Source organism: Podarcis pityusensis (assembly GCF_964106645.2).
Source record: "Podarcis pityusensis genome assembly, chromosome: 15".
Lineage (NCBI taxonomy): Eukaryota > Metazoa > Chordata > Lepidosauria > Squamata > Lacertidae > Podarcis > Podarcis pityusensis.
The window spans coordinates 288,675-310,345 of record NC_138040.1 but is presented as its reverse complement, the minus strand read 5'-3'; the positions used below and the strand labels follow the sequence as shown (position 1 = coordinate 310,345).

Below are 21,671 nucleotides of genomic sequence, written 5' to 3'. Positions count from 1 at the left end.
GCAGGAGACGAGAGTTGCTTTCGCACTCAGCTCCCGCTAGTGGGCTTCCCCAAAAAGGCATCTGGTCGGCCACTGTGAGAACAGGATGCTGGACCAGGCAGGACAGGGGCCCAATCCAGCAGAACGAGCCACTTCCAGGTTGCCATCATTGGATTCCTTCCGCAGAGCATCCTGGCCTCTGACTGCCTGACCAAGCTCTCTGTCATCCAGGGAGGTCAGCGTCCTCGTTCGTTTCTGGCCCTGACCAGCAGAACGGATTTGCCTTGTGTTTTGCTGGGTCAAGGCTGACTCAGTCAGAAACCATCTCCTGGCTGGCCTGGAGTCACCTGCCCATCCGCCTTACGAGGACGGTGGTGCCAGCCTTGCCGTCGTAAAACTCCCGAAAGGCGGTTGGACCATTCTGCTGTCCTTCATTTGCCTATAAAAAACGAAATAACACACCTGACACCGACTGCCTTGAAACTCATAAAACAGAAATGGCCTTTCAAAACAGCCCGTAATGAGGACACCTCCGCCAGCTCCTTCCCCAACTTCTGAAGGAGAGACTGAAACCAATAAAATCGGAATTGCAGAGCAAAGAACTTCCTCGCCTGGCCCCAGAACCGCAGGTGAGCAGGGTGGGGCAGGTGACCCCTGGAGCCTCGCTGGAGGGCAGGATGTGGCCCAAGATGCCAAGAAAAGCCCTGGCACAGGGTCTGACCCCCAAGCACACCAGAAAAGCTCCACTTGATCAGACCAGTGGCCCTTCTGGCCCAGCCTCACCATGGCCAAATAGCCTAGGAATCAAGATAGACTGCCACTAGGCCTGGAGGTTCCACGAGAGCAACAGAAGACCTCTGTTGGGTCAGGCCAAAGGGGGCCCCCCCTAGTTCAGCACCCTTTTCTCACAGTGGCTGACCAGATGCCCCGATCGAATAATAGAATCATCGATTTGGAAGGGGCATCATGTAGTCTACCCCACGTCAATGAAGGAATCTTTCGTCCAACATGGAGCTTGAGCCCACAGCCCCAAGATTAAGAGCAGGAAACCCACAAGTTGGACCTGATCCTTGCTGGATCAAGCCAAAAGTGACCCATCTAGTCCAGCAACAGCCTTTAGGCTCCTTGGAGCCCCAAACTGATAGCAATAACTAGGCAAGGCTTTGCCGTCCCCTGACTGGGATCTTGCAACCAATGACCATGTCTTTGGTAGCACACATGCCAGCCATTTAAAAAGAAGAATTCTGGGAACTGAAGTTTGTTGATGGTGTTGGGGCAAACGGCAGCTCCCAGGACTGTGTATTCAATGTCAGGGGCTCACACAACCCTCTCAGCATCCCAGTTGAGCTATTAAGGCAGGGGGCTCAAAAACGATTTGGACACCTCCCCGGATGCAGAATGCGCACGTCAGGGGGGTGAACATGTGGCCCTCCGTTTCTTCCTCCAGCTCCCATCGTAAGATCATAAGCTGATCTTACGTTGCCCGTTTAGTCCAGCATCCTGATCTCACTGCGTCCAGCCGCATGATCTCCTCCTCCCAGAATTTGTCCGGTCTTCTTTGGAAGCCCTCCAAGTTGGCGGCTCTCGCTGTCTCCTGTGGGAGGGAGTTCCACAGGTTAACTCCATGCTACGTGACGAAGGACTTTCTTTCATCTGCCCTGCATCTCCTAACCTTCAGCTTCATCAAAAGTTCCAATGTTATGAGTGGGAGAAAAAATCACCTCTGTCTGCTTTCTCCTTGCCCTGCAGAACTTTATAAACTCCTGTCATGTCACCTCACTTGCCTAAAATGCCCCAAACGCTGCAAACTTTCCACATAGGGGAGTCCCTCCGTTCCCTTGATCATCCCTAACCATTGGGCATGCTGGCTGCCCGGAGCTAGTACAGCAACATTTAAAGGGCACACCACCTCCTTGCCATTAATATTCCTCTGTAGGGCTTTGCAGCTTCCACAGGTAAATCTCCCCAGGACGGGCTGCAGAGAGCAGAATATCGCCCACAACACAAGACAGCATCTTCCCTGGCTGCCCAAGAGCTTTCTGGGCTCGGTTCCTGGGGCCGCCTCCCTCCCCTCAAGCAGCCTGGGCTCTCTCGGCCTTGAGAAGGGCTCTCCCTGTTCCCTTAGATATGCGTAAAGGCAACGGGAATGCTGCTCCTTCAGGAACACTAATAATGGATAATGAGACGCAGAGGTGTTCTTTTACAGAGTACAAGGAGTTAGCACATGGATGGACTGTGGAACTCCCTCCCACATGGAGGCAGCGAGGGCCACCAAGCTGGATGGCTTTAAAAGACAAGTTCGTGGAGGAGGAGAGGGCTAGCAAAGGCTACTAGTCATGGTGGCTGCAGACCAGGGCCTGGGCTGGCCGCCTTCATAACATCTTTGTGACTTTACTTCCGTTGATGGAGGTTCATGCAGCAATTTTGATTTTAATTATTTTTGGTTGGGGATTCCGTAGCTGTAATCCCTGCATTGCAGCGGGTCAGACTTCCAACACTACAATTCTATGAATGTTTTAAACAGTAGTTTACCTGTGTTGTGTTTTTTTAAAACTGATGGATTCGTTGTGTTATCCTTTCTGTAAATCTCTTGGAGTTTGTTTTGGTTTTTTGCACTCTAGCCTTTGATACAATGAAGGTACATCTCTCGTCTCCTTGTGTCCCTAGTATCCTGCAGGGAACAGCTACCCGTTCTCCTACATCTCCAGCTCGCAGTACCCCTACCAACGCATCGCCCCGCAGAGCAGCCAAGAGCATCACCAGCCCCTGTTCCCTAAGCCCATCTACTCCTATAGGTAAGCCTTTGCACCTTCATTTTATTTCCTCATTGGGATGCTTAGAACCTGCTCTTTCGTAAGATCCCCCCAAGGCATCTTAAAACAGACAGACTAGCAAGATCAATAAAACGATCCATAAAAACATAATGGAAAGCATCAGTAGATAATGGCTGGTGAAAAAAGAGAAATTCGGATTTTTCTCTTCGATTTTTGGAGTAATGTCTAAAAGGACATCAGAAGAGCCTGCCAGACCAGGACAAAGGCCACCCATCCTGTCCTCACAGTGGCCAAATACCCCCAAGAACCTAGGACTCAAGATAGTCTGCTCTGGAGCTGGAGGTTCCATGAGAAGAGGCCTGGCTACCAAAGGGAGCTAACCAGGCCAGCATCCTGTTCACACAGTGGCCATCAGAAGCCCACAAGAAGGACCCCTGAGTGCAACAGCCTCATCCCGTCTTGCAGTTGGCAATTGGAGGTAGGCTGCCCCTGTGCCTGGAGACTGCCGTGATCCTAGCCAATAGCCTTCCCGAAGGCCCATTGAGTCCGGCACCCTGTTCTCACAAATGCCCCACAGAACAGAGGGATCTGGATAGACTGCCTCTGCACCTGGAGGTTCCATGAGGACGTCAGAAGAATGTCAGAACCAGCCACTGACTAACCAGATGCATGTAGGACTCAAGCACAAGAGGCCTCAGTGTTCAGCTGCAAGCTGTGGTCTGTCCTTAACCTCCAAATGTCCAGCTTCGTGGGGTGCCCCCAACGAGTTCTACTATTAATAATAATAATTAATAAATGTATTGTTTATACCCCGCCCATCTGGCTGGGTTTCCCCAGCCACTCTGGGTAGCTCCCAACAGAATATTAAAAACACAATAAAACATCAAACATTAAAAACTTCCCTAAACAGGGCTGCCTTCAGATGTCTTCTAAAAGTCAGGTAGTTGTTTATTTCCTTGACATCTGGTGGGAGGGCGTTCCACAGAGCGGGCGCCACCACCGAGAAGGCCCTCTGCCTGGTTCCCTGTAACCTCACTTCTCACAGTGAAGGAACTGCCAGAAGGCCCTCGGAGCTGGACCTCAGTGTCCGGGCTGAACGATGGGCGTGGAGACGCTCCTTCAGGTATACTGGGCCTCAACTTAAGAGCAGGATGCTGCAGCACGGCTGCTGACAGGGAGTATCACACCTGGACTCAGAAATCTGCACCAGTTGCTGATCTGCTACTGGGCCATGTTCAAGGTGTTACTATTAGGACATAAAGCCTTTAACAAGTTGGACAAGTTCACCCGACCCTCTTGACCTGCTGTGCTCAGTCGAACTGGCTCTGTTCCAGGTGCCACATAATCCCTGTTCCACATTGGTAAGGACACAATATTTTTGTGTGGCAGCATGTGCCCTGTGGAACTCCCTGCCTATTGATGTCAAGCAAGTGCCTTCGCTGCACTCTTTTCAGTGCCTGCTAAATACATTCCTCTTTAGACAGAACTTTCCAGATGCCTAGAAAGTCGAGGTGATTTTAATCTGCCTCCGTATTTTAACGTTTTGTATGTTTGAAAGTATGGCTGTAAGTTTTTCTTGATTTTCTTATTTTATCTTTTCATAATTGCTTTGAGGGTTGTTGTTTTTTACAGTCAAGCCATGGAGACATTCTGTGATATAAATGATTGATTGATTGATTGATTGATTGATTGATTGATTGAATAAATAAAAATAAGATGAGCCTGTTTGCCAATCAATCCTTCTATTGCCAGACTTTGTGTCGATCTGCTATATATTTTGGAAAGTTGCTTGCCTGTCCGCAATGTGATTGGACGCCTCTTAAGAAATCAGAGCTGCATGTTGCCTGACTTTTCCTGAGAGAAAGGAACCGGTTCTCTTCTAGGGTTGGACACCATTGGGTGCCATTTTCAATCAAGATGGCCCACAAACTTTCAAAACTGTCCTGATTTCAACCAGTTTTTTCATGATGGTTTCTGAGATCAAGGAGCAGGATTTTTGCTTAAATTTGGAGACACTTGGACGCCAGGGTGCATCAAGATGGTGGACCGAGCTTCTCAAAACAGCATAGACTCTTTTTCATTCCTTGTCATTCCCAAGCAATGCGAGGTGTTTGCTCATTTGTTTCGTGAAACGTACACCCTGCTTGATTGTAAAAAGATACACCGCAAAGCGGTTTACAGTTTAAGACCTTTGAAAAGTTAAAATGACAATAGACTAAGATTAGAAGTCGCATCAGTCAGCCATGTCTAAAAAAAAATGTTTTTAACAGACTCCCAAAAGTGAACAGCGAAGGCGCCTGCCCTAATATCAAGAGGCAGGGAGTTCCGCAGTGTAGATGCTGCCACACTGAATGATCAAGTTCTTACGAATGCAGGAGGGGGGGCATGTGGCCCCTGCAGTAGTGCCAGTAGTGCCTGAAGGGGTCAGATGGGCGTCTGTGGGGGCAAGACGAACCCAAAGCTAAACCGTACCCTCCAAGTGTCCTGATCTTCCAGGGACAGTCCTAGAATTACAGAAGCTGTCCTGGTTTCTGATCTGATCCTGGACTGTCCTGCTTTTCCTTATTCCTGCCCTCCTCATCTTGATTAAAAGTGGTGGAGAGATCAGGTGCCCCAATCAAGACCTTTTTGGAAACATGAGCCTTTGCTGTGTATGTAGGTGCAAAAACGGAGCCCTGTTCATACTGAAAATAAAATCCCTGCACCAAATGAAGGAAACGGTGAGGCTGGCATGCAAAGCTCTCCCTATAATCTGGCACATTGCAGTAACCCAGTCTGGAAGTAAGCAGGGCTATAGCTGCCAGAGTGCCAGGTTGCTAGTCCCTGTTAAGCAAAAGCAGAGAAACTGAAGGTTGAAGGAAGCTTTAACATCCCTTTTGTGTTTTGTTTTTCTCCTTTGACCAGCATCCTCATATTTATGGCGCTCAAGAACAGCAAAACTGGCAGCCTCCCAGTCAGCGAGATTTACAATTTCATGACGGAACACTTCCCTTATTTCAAGGTAAGCTCTTGTGGCGAGCGATGGATTGTTGCAGATCTGTAGGCCTGGAACTCGGATTGGGAGCATTTCCAGCTCTCCCTGAGACGCTCTTGGAGATTGAACCTTCTGCATGCAAAGCAGGTGTTCTGCCCCTGAGCTGGGGGATTCCCCCCACCAGACCTTGCGCCACTTCCTCCAGAAGGAGGCACTTCCAGGAAACCTGCCCAATGCTGGGCACCGCCTGGCTTGATCGGTCGGTTTTTCTTCAGTCTCACAGGAGGTGCCCAGATTTCTTTGCAACAAACACAAGAAAAAGAATTTTTCGAGCAAAATTGGGCATCGTAGAAGAAACAGCAGGCAATATTTCAGCTAAAAATGTAGGGGGGAAAGCCTGCTGGCCCATTGAGGCCAGCTTCCTGCCAGATTGGTGGCCATCTCTGCCTCATGTGGCAGTGAGTTCCACCATTTAACTCTGCGCTGCGTGGAGAAGGGCTTCCTTTTCTCTGTCCCAAATCTTCCAACGTTTCGTTTTCTTGGATGCCCCCGAGTTGCAGTGTTACGAGAGAGGGAGGAAAACTTTTCTCTCCATTCCTGGCAGAATTTTATGAGCTTTCCGGTTACCTCTTACTTGCCTATCCTGCCCTTTCTCCTTCTCTCATGTTTCCACTCTCAGCCTCACAGGGCAAATCCTTGCCAAAAAAGGCAGAGAAGGAAATCCCTCCGTTGCTCTCGGAGCAGAGAGAGCCATGGGGTGGAGGAGAGCACAATTTGGGAATAAAATACAGGGCGAGAGAGGGAAAGGACAACCAGCACTTAGGTGGCAACTGCAGTGATGCAACTGGCCCCTTTTCTAGTTGAAACACAGCAATCTGACTCCCACGTCCGTGGGGTAAAAAGGGGCAGGGAAGGTACGCACACAATTTGAGCCGCTTTGAAGTGCCTCTCCTCGCTCAGCAGAACCAGATTTCTAAAAGGGAGAGAGTTTTGCAAGAGCCCAATAACTTTCCAAAGATCATGGGGTTCTTGCCAGGCTCAGTGAGCAAGCGAGGGTGTGCGGCAGGCAGGAGGAGAAAGCGAATGTCAAGCTGGGAATCTGCTCGTGCCAGGGACTCTTTGTCGCTTTGCGCCCAGCAGGGTGGCAGACAGAGAAGGTGGTCTGGAAGGGCTTATAGATGCACAGAATTGTAGCGTTGGACGGGAGCATCTAGGCCAACCCCCTGCAAGGCAGGCTAGCTTGGGTGGGTGCAAATGGTTTGGCTTGATTGATTAGTACAAAGGGAGGTTATTCCATTTGTTTAGTTCTGTAACAAACAACATCTGCCCTCATTCCCTTATGGTGGACACAAGAGCCCTTATAGAGTCCTTTATAGGTTCTCCATCAGGAGGAAAAAATAACAGAGAATATTGAGAAGCAAAGCAGCTAGTAAGCCTGATCTTTATTGAACTGTTGCAACAAGGTGCCCCCTTCACACACAGGAAAGGAGGAAGACCTAGAACAAAGGTGTGCCTGCCCTTATATAGACCTTTTAAATTCCCTGCCTTGGAGCTCAAGAAAGACCACCCCTCCATACATCATACATACATCACAGAAAAGGTGGTCTACAACAGAAATTTGAATTGTTTTTCCTGTCTGTCAGGTTATTGGATAATGCCTTATCTGATTGCCTTTCCTGGTAGTCTGGCCAGTCCTTTGAGATGGTGATTACCCAATTCCTGAGACAATGGGAAGGTTCCCTCACCCCCTCCCTCCTTGCAGAGAAAACATTTGGTCAGTTTGAGAGTCAAAATGGTTTCAGGGCAGTCTTCCTGTGCTGCTCCAGACATGTGGTCCACATATCCACATATTTATGAACAATATATATATATATATATATATATATATATATATATGACCTTAAATTTGTTATTTCAGTTCACAAAATCTATATTCCAATGGCTTGTAAAAGAAAACTCAGCAAACACCTCAGAGTTGTTTACTAAAAGAATAAACAAATTATCAGTAAAAACCCAGCTATTTAAAACATTTAACAATAATGATTATTAATAATAATGGTTTAAAAATTCAGGAGGCAGTAATGGCCAGCAACCTAGAACTGGACATTTATAAAAGTGTCTAAAATTATGCAAAGCGCAGAGAAAAGTTTTCCTCCCTCTCTCGTAACACCAAAACTCACAGGCATCCCATGAAGGACAGATGCCGTGCATCGTTACACTGTGGAACTCCCTGCCACAGGACGCAGGGATGGCAGCCAAAGTGGTTGGCTTTAAAAAAAGGATTGAATCCAGGGAGGAGGAGTGGGGTGTTGATGGCTACTAGCCAGCAGGCTCTTCTGATGTTATTGTAAGTAAAATCAATGGTAAGATGAAAACCAGATGAAGTCACTGGTCAGCGGTCTGTGTTCCCAGGGAGCCTTTGCCCAAACGACAGAGTTTTTTGCTTCTCTTTGGGGACATGGGCTCGGCCACTGGCTGGAGTGGAACGGGCCCCCCTTTGGCTTGATCCGTCCGCAGCGCTCTCCTGAAGTCATTTCCTGGGGGAGACCATTGCTCACCGCAGAAGACGACACAGGAAACAAGTTGCAGAACCTGACAGATTCCCGGGAATATGTCAGAGAGAAAACAGAGAGCCAGAAATTTAATTATAAACGCAATTAGCTAATCAGCAGAAACACCAGCGTAGGACAACGAAGGCAGGCCTAGCTCAGCTTTCTGGAAGTTGGAGATTTATATAATCGCACTGCCACTCCAAGCGAGGAGACATCGCCTCACTGACCACTAACATCACGCCTCTTGCTGGAGAACCAGATCCCAGGTTTCCCCATAGCCCAGTGAGAGACGCCATCTCACCTGAAATGCACCTTTGTTTAAAAGGGACTGGTTATCCTTCCCTTCCCACTGTGGCTCAAGAGGAATTGGTGATGCTCTGTTTCTTTTTCTTTTTTAAAAACGATTTTTATCAAGTTTTACATTTTTATCATAATAACACCACATCAAAAAACAAAAGATACAATTCCCAAATATTCCCCGCCCCGCCCCCACAATGACTTCCCTCAACATCCTCTTCTTGTTTTTTAACATATTAGCTCCTCTTGCTTGCTTTTTTATCTCTTAATTTTAAAATCTTTAAATTGTATATTATTGTAATTTTATCATATCAATAATTTCTGTATTCATTTTGTTCATTGTTAAGTGTTTAGTCAAATACTGCTAGTGAGTCCGTTTCTTTACATTGTTTCTGTAAGTACAACATGAATAGTTCCCAGTTTTCTTTAAAGTCTCTCTTGTCTTTGTTTCCAAGTTTTTCAGTTAACTTTGCCATTTCAGTGAATTCCATCGTTTTCTCTTGCCATTGTTCTTTAGTTGGTATTTCGTCGGTTTTCCATCCTTGGGCTAGCAAAACCTAGCCAACGATGCTCTGTTTCTGATCAGCTCCAAAGAGAGTTTAGGTTGTCATGCAACCATAGAATTGTCACGTTGGACGGGAACCCAGGGGTCATCTAGCTCACCCCCCTGCGATGGAGGAAATCTCAGGCGAAGGATAAGCGGGGAAGGAGCCTTAGCATACAGAAGGTCCTGATGCGGCTGGGAATGTCCCCTGCCTGAGACGCCAGCCAGTTTAGGCAATGCTGAATTATATGGACTAATGCTCTGGTTCCATATGTTAGCGGAGAAATCTGAGGGCTCCCTTGGACAAAAAACAAGGGCACCAGCCAGGAATAGCAGAGCAAAACAGCAGCCAGTCAGCTTGGTCTTGATTGAAGACTGCCGAGACAGGACTCCACCTGCCACCAGGTGGAACAAGATGGAAGCCCCCAACAAAAGAGCCCCCAAACTTTTATTAGCTGCTAATCCCCATGTTACACCCCCCCCAAACTACATCACTCATACATCATGTTTACATCGTGAAAGGGGAGGTCTGGTGACAGTAATCTGAGCATCCTGGACCCTGCCCCATGGTTCCCCTTGCCCTCCACCAAACACCCATCAAGTGTAACAAAAAAGATATTTACATTTCCCTGTTTCCCAGCCAAGTTCATCCCACCCTTTTGTCTTCATCTGGGTTTGGTATTTCTGGAATGGCTACCCATCTGGCACTCAGGTATCAGGGTGCCAGGGATTATCACTCAGGCAGAGGGGCTGCTGAGTAGCTGAGCTCACCTGTCTATATGAATTTCCGAAGTTTCCCCAGTGAGTCAGTACATAGATGCATTTATCAGTGAATTCTTACGTTTGATATCGTGCTGCAAAGGCCCTTTGAATAGATAGGAAGGAACTGCGATGAAGTGTTTTGTGGGGACAAATCACAAAAGTCACAAAAGTGATTGTGCTGATTTTGGTAGTGGGCTGTATGTGCATGATATCTGCTGGAGGGGCAACCCCCCCCCCCCCAACCTGTACACAAATTCCTGCAACCCATATAAGGCAGCTTTCTGTGTTCCCAGTCCCCTTTATTCATGAGTTCCAGAATCTTTATTTTTACGGGAACAACTATATGGCAGGGCAAACATTTCCAGAGGACGGACAGCTTAGACCCCTAAACCTGTCAAGTGTTGGTAAACTCCTGCTGCAGGTTTATTATTATTATTATTATTATTATTATTATTATTATTTATTTTGGCAGACACATGTATCCATCACCCCCTCCCACTTTCGAATTGAGGTGTGATTAATTACATAGGGAGCTTTGCCCGAGGCAGAGGAGAGCCGTTTGTTTATCTCATTAACCAGAGAGAACATGAATTTAAAAAGGAGGAGGTTATTTTGCAGAGATAATTAAAGTGCATTGTCCCAGCAAAAACAGCCTTCTGGGTTTTTGACCCCAGAGTTGTTTTTTCTAAAAAAAAAATAACATATGCAAATGTTAAAACTGGGATTCAGTTGTCAAACTGCTCTTGTTAATTAGCCGCCTTCCCAAAAAAATGGCGCCCGAGCTCCCGAAAACGCCGCGGTGCCAGGCACTGGCTGACAGCAGCCTTTGCCATCCTGGATGCTTTGAGCCACACCCTCGCCCAGCCCCAGCCAGGACGGGTGCAAGGGAATGTGGCTCTTCTAGAAACGCAATCCTCCTCGTACGTTTCCAACCTTGTCACTTCCCATCGGAGGATCCCACGCTCCGCAATTAGGTCTGAGGTATTGCTATTTATAAAAGCTAAAGGGCTGGGCTGATGTCTTCATCGCTGTCATGTTCCATATTTAGGAAGCTGCTCTGTACCGTCCCATCAAGCTCAGTGTTGTCTGCACAGGCTGGCAGCAACTGTCCAGGGTTTTGGACCTCTCCCCGCCCTACCTGGACATGCCAAAGGGGACTGAACCTGGGACCTTCTGCACGCCAAGCAGGGGCTCTGAACCGCGGCCCCTCTGCAATCACTGCACAGTTCGGTCCAAGCTCTTTGGCAGACCACATCCCCCCCTACACATCTGGCCAGCCACCAAGATCTTTGGAGGAGGCCCCCTCTTTGTCCTGCCCCCCTCATAGGCCTGCTAGTTATGAATGAAGGAGAGAGACTTCTCGGTGGTGGCTTCTCCCAACCTTTGGAACTCCTTCCCTAGAGAAATTAAACCAGTGCCTTCCATGCTGCCCTTTCACTGGCAGGTGAAGAGATTCTTATTTGGGCAGAGCTGCCTGGTGTCTTTTGTTTTTTTGCTTTAATAGTGTGGTGCTGTTTTTATTATCTGTATTTTAATAGATCACCATTTTTTTACCTTATTTTAATTCTATCAGTGCTGAAATACTTTATTAACAAAAAGCATTCAGCCTTTCATATTTTATCTGTGCTGTTTTAATTTGTGTAAGCTGCTTGGAGTCCTGGCCTGGGGAAAAGATGGGAAGTTAATAATATTAGTTAATAATCATTAATCAGAACGAAAGAGCCCATGCACTGCTGAGTGTTTTTGCTCCAGGTTTTCTGAAACTTTCAAAGATCTGATGATGTTCAGCTCTGCCTTTGACAACCTCCAGCAACCAGCATGCCCAATGGCTAGGGATGATAGGTCACAAGCTCCTGGAAGGTGCCAAGATTAGCTGGGCACAAATCCTGTTCCGGCTGACTTTTGCTTTCATCAGTTACAGGAATCACAATCACTTGTAGGAAGAACTGAAACTGCTTATTGCTGCCTACCTCAGATGGAAGTTTCTGCCACAGGAGAAGTTGAGGAATGGTACAGATGTAACGAAACAAAGCCTTTCTCCTCCCCAATTAACTTCCGTTCGTTTTTTGTGCCTGTCTCCCTTCCTAGACAGCTCCAGACGGTTGGAAGAATTCGGTCCGCCACAACCTCTCCCTGAACAAATGCTTCGAGAAAGTGGAGAATAAGTCGGGCAGCTCCTCGAGGAAAGGCTGTTTGTGGGCGCTGAACCCGGCCAAGGTGGACAAGATGCAGGAGGAGCTGCAGAAGTGGAAGAGGAAAGACCCCATCGCGGTCCGGAAAAGCATGGCCAAGCCAGGTGGGCAAGGGGCATTGTCACAGCACCCCCCCCAACATCCTTTGCAGGTGGTGCGTTCAGGAGTGGCTGGTTCCCTTTGGGACTGGCAGGGCAGGAGCCAACAGCAGGGGGTGCCAGAGCCAATGAAGGGCAGAGCCAACTCATTCTGGCTTTGCCCCTTCCTCTTCCTCCTTCCTGCTGAGTTCCAGAAGGGCTGTTTGGTGGGGGGCAACACTGAGACTAAGGGGGAGGAGGACGCTGGCAGCCCCAGAGACTGGCAGGCAGCAAAAGGCTGTTTGGTGGGGGGCAACACTGAGACTAAGGGGGAGGAGGACGCTGGCAGCCTCAGAGACTGGCAGGCAGCAAAAGGCTGTTTGGTGAGGGGCAACACTGAGACGAAGGGGGAGGAGGACGCTGGCAGCCTCAGAGACTGGCAGGCAGCAAAAGGCTGTTTGGTGAGGGGCAACACTGAGACGAAGGGGGAGGAGGACGCTGGCAGCCCCAGAGACTGGCAGGCAGCAAAAGGCTGTTTGGTGAGGGGCAACACTGAGACGAAGGGGGAGGAGGACGCTGGCAGCCCCAGAGACTGGCAGGCAGCAAGGAGACTGCTCAGCAAGGAGCAACACTGAGACTAAGAGGGAGGAGGGACATGCAAGGCCACCTCCTGGGTAGATTGCACAGTAGGAAGGCAGGCAGGTGGGTGATGGATGCAGAAACTTCTATGGTGGGGAGGTCACCTAACCTGCAGTCTTTCAGATGTTGCTAGACTAAAAACACCATCATTGCCAGTCCTTTGGAACTCCCTGCCTCTTGACATCAGCACTTTCACTGTCCTATGTCCGGTGCCTGCTTCAAAGCACTTTTGTTTACGCAAAGCCCATCAAGACACTGACATGTGTTTTAATCTGGTGTTCAGGTTATTCTTGGTTTTAATATTTGTTGTAAATAGTTTCCCAGAAATAAATTCTGAGGGAAATGGTTTCTCCTTATGCTAAATAATTGCCTCCCTGAAAGGAGAGAGCCATTGATGGTAGCAGCCATGACAGCTCAGCTCTGGGTCCATGGCTGTGCCATAGATGAAGGGCCACTGGCCTGATCCTGCAGCCAGCTCTTCTTATGTCCTTAACTAGCTTTTGATATTTCTCCCCCCCCCCCTTTAGAATAAATGTAATTTTACATTAAGTCATATTTTCCTCCTAATAAGAGATCAGGAAACAAGAGTTATTAAAGAAGACTGGGGGGAAATTGTTGAATATTTGAAAAAAAATCTGTAAACAATTTAAAATGTTAGCAGAATTAGAATAAACTGAGCAGTTAAACTATAGACTGAGGGAAGAACTTTTAAAAGAAATAATAAGGAATAACGCAGCAGTGAAGGGAAATGGAAATGAACCAGGGAAGGGAAGAGTAGAGTTTAAGTTTTGTAATTTGTGCAAATGTCGTAAAAGGATAAATAAAAACTTTAAAAGTCATATTTTCCTGCAGAATAATATGATTGGATGGAACTTTTCCTACAGAAGAATTTTATGGATTATTGCTGATAATCATAAAATAATCAGTAAACGATTAAAAATAGTAATAAAGGCCCACTTCCAACATGATTCAAAGCAGATATCCTGGTCTCTTGCAGAAGACCACCCCAGGCAGAATTAACACATCTTAGAAACATAGAACTACAGAATTGGGACCCCCAAGGGTCATCCAGCCCAACCCCCAGAAATGAAGGAATAAACATGGCTTGTTTTCTTTTCTTTTTCTTTGTGTTTTAGAGGAGCTGGACAACCTGATAGGGGACAAGACGGACAAGCTGAGGTCTACCCTTCTGGCCTGCACCCCCACCAGCGGCTTGGCGAGTCCTCCCATCTCCCGGGGGCTGCCGCTCCAGCATCACCCCCTGTGTGAGCCCCCCATCTCTTCCTCCAGTGCCCCCCACACCCATGGGGCCCTCCCCTCCAAGCCCCCGCAGCCTGGCATGCTGGGGGCCCCACAGACTTCCTGCTATGGGGTCCCTCCCCAAGGGTTTTCCCAGGTCTCGCCCACTTTCCTGCAGCCGGACGGCTCTCAAAGCCTTCTCCCTCCCGCAGACGCCCAGAACGGACACCAGGGCCAAGACTCCCCGCCGGGGGGTGCCCAGGCCCCTCCGGGATGTGGGATGAAGATGCTGGCCATGGCACGGGCCGCCGTGCAGGAGGTGCCCATGGCGGAAGGCGACCTCAGCCACGACGTGGACGCCCTGAACCCTTCGCTCACTGACTTCGAGCTCCAAGGTGCGCAGCCCTGCTTCGAGGGAGTCCATTCAAGGTTCTAGTCCTCATGGGTCCTGATTTGAATAGGAGCAGAGGAAGCTGCCTTCTACTGAGTCAGCCCACTGCTCCCTCTAGCTCAGTAATGTCTGCACTGGCTGGCAGCAAGGGCTCTCCAGGGTCTTGGGCAGGGAGCCTCTCCCAGTCCTAATCCAGTGATGGCCAAGGATTGAATCCATATTGTGATGTCGGTTTCATAATTTTTGACCTGGCAATACAGTATTATCTCAAATCGTGTGTATGTGCGTGTGCTTTGCTATGTAAAAATCACAATGTGGGGGAAACCGTGCAAGCCAGCCAATGCTTCTCCTTATTTCGGACATTGTGATATACAGTGGAACCTCGGTTTTTAAGAGTAATCCGTTCTGGGAGAACGTTTGACTTCCCAAATGTTCAAAAACCGAAAGCTCAATACGGAAGCCTCAATACAATAGGGAAACTCAAAACGGAAGCCGCGTAGCACGTTCAGCTTCCGAAAACCGGAGTATTTACAGTGGCACCTCTGGTTACGAACGCTTCAGGTTACGAGCTCTGATACCCAGAAATAGCTGCTCCTGGCTGCAAACTTTGCCCCAGGATGCGAACGGAAATCATGCACCGGAGGCCCCGTTAGCGAAAGCGCGCCTCAGGATAAGAACGGTGTCAGGGGTTCAGGAGCAGAGGCAAGGGCAAGGGAGGAAACAGAGAGCGAGGGGGAGGAGGCAGAAGAAAAGATGAGTGATGACGACGACCCGAGATCTCCGAGTCTTTCCAGTGAATCAGAAGATTCACAGAAAGGAGCACCAGTGGCCAGGGCAAGGGGGGAGCCTAGGGGGACACCCCAGGAAGATAGAGCCAGAGGGGACTCAGAGGGGAGCAGTTGGAAATCGGGACCAGCGTCACCGCCAGAGAGCAGGGAAGAGGAAGGGCGCCAGGGATCAAGCGCTGGCAGCTCACAACAGGGGGGAGGGCACGAGTCAGGAGTGGCCACACCTCCATCGGGGAGCGAAGAAACGGTCAGACGGAAGGTGGAAGGTTTGGCGCGCGCGCCAAGTTCAAATGCACAGGAAGGTGGCGCAGTAGGGAGCCCGGAAAGGGAGCCAGGTCCTAAAGCCCGGCGCAAGGAGACAGGAGGGTCCGGGGGGTCGGCGTCAGAAGAATCCCGGAAGGAAGAGACCCCGGGGGGCAGAGGGACCCAGAGAAGAACAGTCAGGCGGAAAAGGTGGAGCAGGGCTAGGATATTAAGTTGGTGTACAAGGGGCGGAGACTCAGACGGAGCTTCGCCGATCTAACCATGAGACGTAGAGTTGCACGCAGCAGATTGAGAATGGAAACTGTAACTCAATAAAGACTTTTATTTAATGATCGCTGGCTAGCGTGATCCTCTGTGAGCTAGGATCTGGAAGCAGCTCTGACAAACGGTTTCAGCTTAAGAATGGACCTCCGGAACGAATTAAGTTTGTAGCCAGAGGTACCACTGTACTTCCAGGTTTTTGGCATTCAAAAGCCGAAACGTTCGACTACGGAGGCGTTTAATGACCGAGGTTCCACTGAATCGGTATATTGCGACGTTTAGCTGGTGATATAGCACGATGTTGAAAACCAGATATTGCCCTGCCCTAACGGGTGGCGTCCATCCTGCTTAAACAGCCAGGGAGGACACAGAAAACCCCAGCATCTTCCCTCGCTAACTAGACAGGTGCTGATCAAATGCCATAGATCGATGGAACAACGTCCATCAACCCAATGCATGCCGCAAATGCCTCTGAACGGCAAGCGAGGAGAGGTGCTTTGGCCTGCAGGTCCAGCTTGCAGAATTCCCTTTGGGGAGACCTGGTTGTCCACATAGTGAGGCTGGATTAGAAAGGACTTCAGCCTAATCCACCAGGGCTCTTCTTACGGAGGTCTGTTGTGATAGCAGAGCCTCCCTGCTCAGCGACAGTCTACCACTACATAGCAGGGTTGCTGTTGCACTCAGGTTCCGCCTATGGCAGCCCTGTTTAGGGAAGCTTGTAATGTTTAATAGACTATTGTATTTTAATATTCTGTTGGAAGCCGCCCAGAGTGGCTGGGGAAACCCAGCCAGATGGGCCAGGTATAAATATTATATTAATATAATATAATATAATATAATATAATATAATATAATATAATATAATAATATAATATAATATAATATAATATAATATAATATAATATAATATAATATAAATTACAGTCATACCTCGGGTTGAAGTTGCTTCAGGTTGAGCATTTTTGGGTTGCGCTCCGCTGTGACCCGGAAACAACCGAACGTGTTACTTCCGGGTTTCGCCGCTTGTGCATGCGCAGATGCTCAAATTGATGTCACGCGCATGAGCGGAAGCGACGAATCACGACCCGCACAGATGCGAACAGGGCTCCGGAACAGATCCCGTTTGCACCCAGAGGTACCACTGTATATTAATGGTCTTGCAATAATGGTCATCTGTGAGCACAGGCGGCTGGGCTAGATGGGCCCCCCTTGTGCCTGATCCTGCAGCAGCCGGGCTCTTCTGTCCTTATGGAACCGCCAGGCCCACAGGCAGTCTGCCCCGGTTCCTAGGTCCTTCGGGGCATTTGGCCATTGAGATAACAGGACGGTGGCCTAAGCAGGGACACCTTTTGGCATGATCCAGTGAAGTCTGTTTCTGTCGTTGCAGGAAACCTCTGGGAGGAACTGAAGGACGACAGCCTGGCCAGCGACCCCCTAGTGCTCATCGCCTCCTCCTCCTCTTCCTCCTCCTCCTCCTCCTCGGCGCCCGGTCCCTGCTTCTCGACCCTGTGCCAGCTGGATGACGACAACAGTGGGAAGTTCGGGGCACACGGTGACGCTCAACACCACAGCTTGCCTGAGATCCACCTCACCACCCTCTACTCTGCCTTCATGGACCTGGAGACGGGATCGCCTTCCTTCCTGAATAACTCCGGCTCCAAACCGGTGGCTTTGGTCTAGGCCGCCAGGCCAAACATCGCCCGTGCCAGTGTTGGGTGTGGAACCCCAGCCCAAGTCCGCCACTGATGCCCAGCAAGGAAACAAAACTCACTGCTTCTGGACCCGGACTGCAGAAACCCGAGGCGTGCCCAAGTGCCGTGGTGCAAATATGTAGATATGCACAGAACCTTAGAATTGTAGATTCAGGAGGGACCCCCCAAAGGTCATTCAGTCCAACCCCCTGCAATGCAGGAATTGCAACTAAAGAACCCCTGACAGATGGCTGTCCCACCTCTGCTGAAAAACCTCCAAGGGAGTCCATTTCTCCGTTGAACAGCTCTTATGGTCAGAAAGTTATTCCTGATGTTTCGCTACACTCTCCTTTCTTAGCAATTGAATCCATTGCTTTGGGTTCTCCCTTCAGGAGCAGCAGAAAACAAGCCAGTTCCATCTTTTCAAAACCCAGATTGTCGTAGGCCCCTGGAACGGCGAACCACAGTTAGCCAGAGATCTGTTAAAACCATGTCGGCATCAAGCCAGCGTTCCTGGAAAAAACCTGGCCAAGGCTCGCAGGGAAGAAGTCAGGTGGCAAGCAAACTCCCGTTCCCCTTTATTTTCAAAGCCCGTCTCTTTTCAAATACCCCTCAGCCTGCAACATTCTGATCAGCAACCACAAACTTCAATGCCCTTTTGGAAGTAGGTTTGGGGGCCTTGAGGGTGGGTGATGTACAGAGGCTGTGGCAGGGTTAGAAAAATATATATGTGGATGAAGTCTCTAACCCAGTGGGCCGCCGCCACCACCCTCGGCTCCATAAATTCATCCCTGGTGCCCCATGCCCTATCCTCCCTTATCAAAAGTTTTATTCTGAAGAGGGTGACCTACTACAGAAGACAGTACAGTCGTACCTTCGATCCCGAACGCCCTGGAACTCAGACATTTTGGCTCCTGAATGCCGCAAACCCGGAAGTGATTGTTCCGGTTTGCAAACGTTCTTTGGGAACTCGAACGTCTGACAGGGCTTCTGATTGGCTGCAGGAGCTTCCTTCATCCAATCAGAAGCCGTGATTTGGTTTTGGAAAATTTTGGAAGTTGAACAGACTTCTGGAACGGATTCTGTTTGACTTCCAAGGTACGACTGTAACCCAATAGAATTCAAGACAGTCACAATTAACTATGCATTTATTCCAAATCAACTTAAGGCTATTTAGCTTAATTCAATAAAATGGATCAACGTAGAGTCATAGAATTGTAGAGTTGGCAAGGACCCCAAAGGTCATCTAGCAGGAATCACAGTTCGATAATCTGACAGGTGGATATCCAACCTCTGTTTAAAAACAGAGAACCTGCCGCCTTCGGCGGTCATCTGCCAAGGTCAGGCGTAAGCCTCCTTGATGTCAGTGTAGCTTATTTCTGAATGGGCTCATCCTGGATTGCACTACAAATCCCCCACAAGAAAACACACGCCTTGTTTGTTTCAATAAAACAGTGAACCTGCTCATTTTTAACTGCTTCTTTTCCTTATATACAGTAGGAAGTCGATACATTTGCTTTCTTTCACATACACAGACTGAGCCATAAGCAGCCTGCATAAGTCTTGCCCATTAATTTCATCAGATTCTCTGCACTGGGGGAGAAATCCAATTCAGTTTGCATTTATGCATGGGCCGGCCTGATTCTCACTCTCCACAAACAAAACGCCTGCGAAAATTGTATTTTGCCGAATTTTGTAATGGTTCCAAAAATGCATGTATTGGAATAATGCATGCTGAAAAATGGATATAATAGAGAGAAGGAAAACTGTGTTGCAAAAATGTGCCTTTGGGGCACAGTTACCTACAAAAAATGTTTTTTATAAGAAATCCACGCTAAACTGCTGATTGGTATCACAATGACATTATATATATATATAATCAAAGCGATAAATAACTACCTGACATTTAGAAGACATCTTAAGGCAGCCCTGTTCAGGGAAGTTTTTAATCTGTGATATTTTACTGTATTTTTGGTTTCTATGGAAGCCACCCAGAGTGGCTGGGGAAACCCAGCCAGAAGGGCGGGGTACAAATAATAAATTATTATTAATATATATACACACACACACACACACACACACACACACACACATATATATATAAATATATATATATATATACATATATATATATATACACACACACACACATATATATATATATATATATAAACAATCTGACATGGCCTTGTGGAGAATGGAACTCAGGTCTGAAAAAATGAGAAATTGAGAAGAACTGAATTTGACAGGTCACCCATCACTACCTGCCAGCAATTTGCCACCAGATTCCTGCTCTGAGAAGTCTTATATGCAACAAATGTATTGCTACGGGCAAGGAATAAGGGTCATTTTCTTGAAATGAAAGCCATTTGCTTTATATAGCTGCAGATACAAACACATATATAATGTTACAAGCAGGGAATGAGCCCAGCACTGCCTTGGATTTTAAAAAAAAAAAATCCCTCAAAATTGTGGTTTTTAGATAGATGGTGTAATTTGTGAGTTTGGACCAGTCACACCAGTGACTGGTCAATGAAAATTGCCACACCCACCCCACTGGGCGAACGCTTGGGCCAGGTTGAGTGTTGATCTCTCAAGTGACGCTCAAACCTGTGGAGAACAAAGAGACAGGCAGCCAAACCCCTTTCCCCTTTCATAAAATCCTAGATTCATAGTGTTGGAAGGGACCCTGGGGTCATCTAGTCCAACCCCCCACAAAGCAGGAATCCCAGCTAAAGCGTAATTGTTGTTGTTTAGTCGTTTAGTCATGTCCAACTCTTTGTGACCCCCTGGACCAGAGAACGCCAGGCACTCCTGTCTTCCACTGCCTCCCGCAGTTTAGTCAAACTCATGCTGGTAGCTTCGAGAACACTGTCCCGCCATCTCGTCCTCTGTTGTCCCCTTCTCCTTGTGCCCTCCATCTTTCCCAACATCAGGGTCTTTTCCAGGGAGTCTTCTCTTCTCATGAGGTGGCCAAAGTATTGGAGCCTCAGCTTCAGGATCTGTCCTTCCAGTGAGCACTTAGGGCTGATTTCCTTCAGAATGGAGAGGTTTGATCTTCTTGCAGTCCATGGGACTCTCAAGAGTCTCCTCCAGCACCAGAATTCAAAAGCATCCATTCTTCGGCAATCAGCCTTCTTTATGGTCCAGCTCTCACTTCCATACATCACTACTGGGAAAACCATAGCTTTAACTATAGTGTACGAACCTTCCAGCAGCTAGCGATAATTAAATGGGGACATCTAGTGGCAAGGGAAGTTATTCAATAAAGCAGCCTGTGACAACCCACACCCTTCAGCTGTTCTAGAAAACGACACCCATCAGCAGCTTGCCAGCATTATTTAGTCCAGTACAGTGGTACCTCGGGTTAAGAACTTAATTCATTCTGGAGGTCCGTTCTTAACCTGAAACTGTTCTTAACCTGAGGTACCACTTTAGCTAATGGGGCCTCCCGCTGCCGCCACGCGATTTCTGTTCTCATCCCATAGCTGTCAACTTACAGATTTAAAACTAAGGGACCAGCAGCCTCAAAAATAAGGGATTAGCAGCCAAAATAAGGGATTTTGTGAGCGCAGGTGTGTTCGACTTCTGAGCCCCTCCGAGCCAAAGGCAGAAAGCCCAGCCAGCAGCCAAATGAAGCCTCAAGCGGTGGTTCCCACAGCGCAGCAACCCGGCAAAGAGGATGCAGCAAGGAAAACCACCGTCACCTCTCCGCTGGGAAGCGCTGAGCAAAGGCGAGTCCCTGGGCAATGTGGCTGGGCACAAGGCATGCAAGCTCCATCACTACTAGGAAAACCATAGCTTTAACTACACGGACCTTTGTCGGCAAGGTGATGTCTCTGCTTTTTAAGATGCTGTCTAGGTTTGTCATTGCTTTTCTCCCAAGAAGCAGGCATCTTTTAATTTCGTGACTGCTGTCACCATCTGCAGTGATCATGGAACCCAAGAAAGTAAAATCTCTCACTGCCTCCATTTCTTCCCCTTCTATTTGTCAGGAGGTGATGGAACCAGCAGCCATGATCTTCATTTTTTTGATGTTGAGCTTCAGACCATATTTTGCGCTCTCCTCTTTCACCCTCATTAAAAGGTTCTTTAATTCCTCCTCACTTTCTGCCATCAAGCCAGTGGCTCTTTGCCTCCCCCTAGTGGCTCCCGTGGGCCATGCCTGCCGTCAAGTGATCTCCGCCTTCCCAAGTTTCCCACAGATACAGACATGGCTCTCTTGTTGCCTGCCCACCCCGCAGGGG

General features: G+C 48.3%; 1 protein-coding gene across 4 annotated transcripts in view; it reads left to right on the top strand.

Moving 5' to 3' along the window:
* Positions 1-18,888, top strand: part of FOXN1 (forkhead box N1) — a 50,394-nt gene extending 31,506 nt beyond the window's left edge. For 3 of the 4 annotated variants that reach the window (XM_080984077.1, XM_080984078.1, XM_080984075.1), the window contains exons 5-9: positions 2,647-2,774; positions 5,658-5,754; positions 11,971-12,178; positions 13,927-14,424; positions 17,121-18,888. In XM_080984077.1, coding sequence (XP_080840203.1) covers positions 2,647-2,774; positions 5,658-5,754; positions 11,971-12,178; positions 13,927-14,424; positions 17,121-17,413 — 1,224 coding nt within the window. In that variant the 3' untranslated portion in view covers positions 17,414-18,888. The remainder of the gene's footprint in view (positions 1-2,646; positions 2,775-5,657; positions 5,755-11,970; positions 12,179-13,926; positions 14,425-17,120) is intronic. The other variant, XM_080984076.1, reaches the window with a different exon arrangement.
* Positions 18,889-21,671: the final 2,783 nt, after the last annotated feature.